A 3,651-nucleotide genomic window follows, 5' to 3' on the forward strand; every position below is an offset into this window, starting at 1 on the left:
CCCAAGTACTGCCTATTACCTATCTAATAAATAGCCTACTAACTATGGCTATAATCTACATAATTTAGTAAACGTTCTTAGTTCATTGAAGAAATTATTTTCTAAAGTTTAAAGAACGATTCATTATTTGTGTGTTTTTCATAGAAGACATCGGATCCACCCACATAGCAAAATATATGTTTAATAAAAGTATTACAAATTAGTAATTAATCTAAAGTATGTATACATTTTTAGAATACAAAAACCAATAAAACATAGGATTGATCCATTTGATCTTCCAGAAATTCAATTTGTGATATTATTCAGATTAACTAAAACATTAGTAAGAAATTTAGTAAATGATTTAATGCCTTTTTTACCAATACAAAATAGAAAGTCATCATTGAGTCCTGAAGTTAGAGTTCTTGTAGCTTTGAGATTTTATGCTCAAGGTAGCTATCAGATGTCAGTAGCACAAGATTTAACATTAGCAGTATGCCAAAAGTGTTAGTAACTGTGTACACATAGTTACTGAAGCAATTGTTACAAATCTGGCTCACCAATGGATTCAGTTTCCATCTGATGATGAAATTCCTTTAATAAGAGCTCAATTTTATGAAAAATATCATATACATGGTGTTGTAGGGTGCATTGATTGCACCCACATTTATATTGCATCAGTACCTGATGATCCTATTCATAGAGAATATATGTATGTCAACCGGAAAAATGAACATTCTATTAACGTTCAATTGATTTGTGATGCCTCATGTCGAATAATAAATGTAAATTCTAAATTCCCGGGATCGACACATGACTCATTTATTTGGAAAAATAGTGAAATAAGGAATTATTTAAAAGACAAATATGAAGAAGGAACTTTTAAGTCTTGGCTGTTAGGAGATAAAGGTTATCCATTAGAGCCATTTCTTATGGTACCTTTCCAAGAAAATGAAATTCAACCACATTCAAAAGAAGAGAATTATAATAGAATCCACAAAAAGACTAGGTCCATTATAGAAAGAGTTAATGGGCAGCTGAAAGGACGTTTCCGTTGTTTAATTAAGCATCGCATGTTACATTATCGTCCACAATTTGTCTCATTAATAACAATCGCATGTTGTGTTCTTCATAACATGTGTAAACAAGCAAATTTGGCTGATTTAGATTTACATGAAGAACTTGATATTGAACATGAAATACCAATTCCAATGAATGTAAATGAGGAAATTGGCAGAGGGCATATTTCTTTTCATAGACTAGGACAGCAAATTAGAAGTCAAATTGTAAATCAATTGCGTTAAATTTGCAGACCTTTTACTGATATGTATAAGGTATATAGTTAAATTGTATTATTTTTTTTTTATAACAAATCAGTGAGTATATTTTAACTGAATTATACTTTATAATACTTTTAAGAAAATACAAAATGTTATAATTAGAACAACAAAATAAAAAATGTAATACTTTTAACAGTTTTAATAACATAAATTAATATTAATAAGTCTTTTCATTTCATTTAGTTAAAATATCATGTCTAATCAAATGCATATTATGTGAAAAAAAAAAATTATATATATATATAAAACTATTTATCATTTCTAAGTGTTTCTAGTATATTTGTTGCTGTTATAACTAATGTCTCTAGTGCAACGGCCTTTCTTGTTTCAATTTGCAACATTTGCTCCATATACATTTGATAATCAATTTCAGTTTTCTCTGAAAAACATTAATTTTTCAAACAATAATTAAATAATCAACACACAAATACTTACTAAAAATTAAAAAAAAAAACATTTATAGTAAATATTAATTAAGTATATATTATTATAATTGATAATTTATATTTATATTTTAGGACTACCGTCCGAATTATACTCACTTTTAACTTGTTTTGATTTTTTTCTTATCATGTTTTCTTGTTCATTCATCTTGAAAGATTATGATAATATATTAATTGATTATAATTTAATTAATGTATTAAAATAATTTTATACCTCTGGGAAATCAAAAACTAATACATTTTCTGGAACTGGTTCGTTATTAATCAAAGGTTCACAAATATCTTCAATATTTGGGCTAGAATGACTTATATCCTATAAATCATAACAATTATTAAAAATAAAAATACACAATTACGTTATTATTGTATGGTTACCGGTTGTTGATGTAGAGAATTATTTGGTGTATCCTTTTCAATTCCATCTTCACGATTTAAAATAAAAACCTAGGTAAAATAAACGTTGTTGGTAACAAATATTTTAATTAAAAAATAATTTTAATTAATAATGTCATTACTTCACTATCTATCTGAATTACTGGATTCATTACTTCGGCTTGTTGGTTGCATATGTTTATTACCTAAACATTAAATTTGATTCAATTAAGAATACTTATAGGCATATGCCAATAGTATGTCATCAGTTACTTTTTTTTTAACGCAAGGTGAACCAAATTCATGTACTCGTTTGTGTCCTTCAATCATAGTTTCTCCGAAAATACCTACTATTCTTTCTTCCAATTCGGATAATTTTTCTTTTGATGATTCTCCTCCCCCAGTAGCTCTATAAGAAGATCTTATTTTTGCAGCCTTTTCTTTAACGTTTCTCTTCAAGTCTGACCATGTCTTAACAAAATTCAATTCATATAAAAATTAAATAAAAACAATATAAAATAAAGTAAAATATAAATAATATTAGGTACTAACTCGTTTCCAATCATCGACACTTTTCCCTTTTGGGCCAGTTGAACATGACTCAAGTTCAGAAATTATACTTTTCCATTTTTTAATAGAGTCGTCAAAACTAAAATCAGCACCAAATTTGCCTGAAACTAATCGGGGATTGTTTTCTAATAGTGAGACTAGTAACACTTTCTGTTCATCAGTAACTTTCTTCTGTCTTTTTTTATCCTACAATAGAATAGGTATGAAAAGTTAATTTGAAATTAATTAATAGTACAGTTAAGTCAACATTAAGAACATTATAGGCTATCTGGCTAGGTATATAATAAAGGTGTTTAAAACCAATGCAATTAACTCTAAAAGATAATAGGGAAAAACATATTAACTTAACTCGGTTAAAAATGAGTTAGACTTAGTGCATCCATTTGGTCTCTTTTTTAGCTACTATAATACTTTTTTGAACATAAATATAAATAATATAATATTTGAGATGTAAATTAAATAATTATTTTAATAAAAATCAAATAGGTAAACATTTTTTTATACTGTTATGTACTTCTTTGTTGGACAAGTAAAAATAAAAAAAATGAAAAAAAATGAACAGGTAAAAATAGCAATAGTATGGCAGTACCTACATTCATTTTATAAATTTTCATTTACAATTGAACTCTAATTGGTCACTATATTATAAAAAAAAGTTTCTAGAGTAGGTACTTAATTTTAAATTATAGTTATACTAAGAGCACTGAAGTTTGTTAATTAATTTTTAATATAACTATTAAACAATAAATAAATATTTTGTCAAAAATGTATCTAAATCCTTCTTATTACACAGTAGCTATAGTAATTTAATATATTATTCAAAATTGCAGTTATAGATACTAAATAATACTTACATAGAAAGTAGAAAAATGATTTTCACTTTACGTATCATTTTTCAAATTGACTGGAAATAGTTAAGCCCTAGTGGTTAGTTGTTACTATGAATT

At 26.2% G+C, this 3,651-nt stretch overlaps 1 protein-coding gene across 1 annotated transcript; it reads left to right on the forward strand.

Annotated features, from left to right (window-relative positions):
- Positions 1–234: 234 nt before the first annotated feature.
- On the forward strand, positions 235–1,283 carry LOC111028503 (putative nuclease HARBI1; the record flags this gene model as incomplete). Its single annotated transcript, XM_022307163.1, has 2 exons — positions 235–431; positions 508–1,283. Coding segments are annotated over 2 exons (973 nt in total), but the record flags the coding sequence as incomplete, so codon positions are not given.
- Positions 1,284–3,651: the final 2,368 nt, after the last annotated feature.

This window comes from Myzus persicae, unplaced genomic scaffold (genome assembly GCF_001856785.1).
Source record: "Myzus persicae strain clone G006 unplaced genomic scaffold, MPER_G0061.0, whole genome shotgun sequence".
NCBI classification, from domain to species: domain Eukaryota; kingdom Metazoa; phylum Arthropoda; class Insecta; order Hemiptera; family Aphididae; genus Myzus; species Myzus persicae.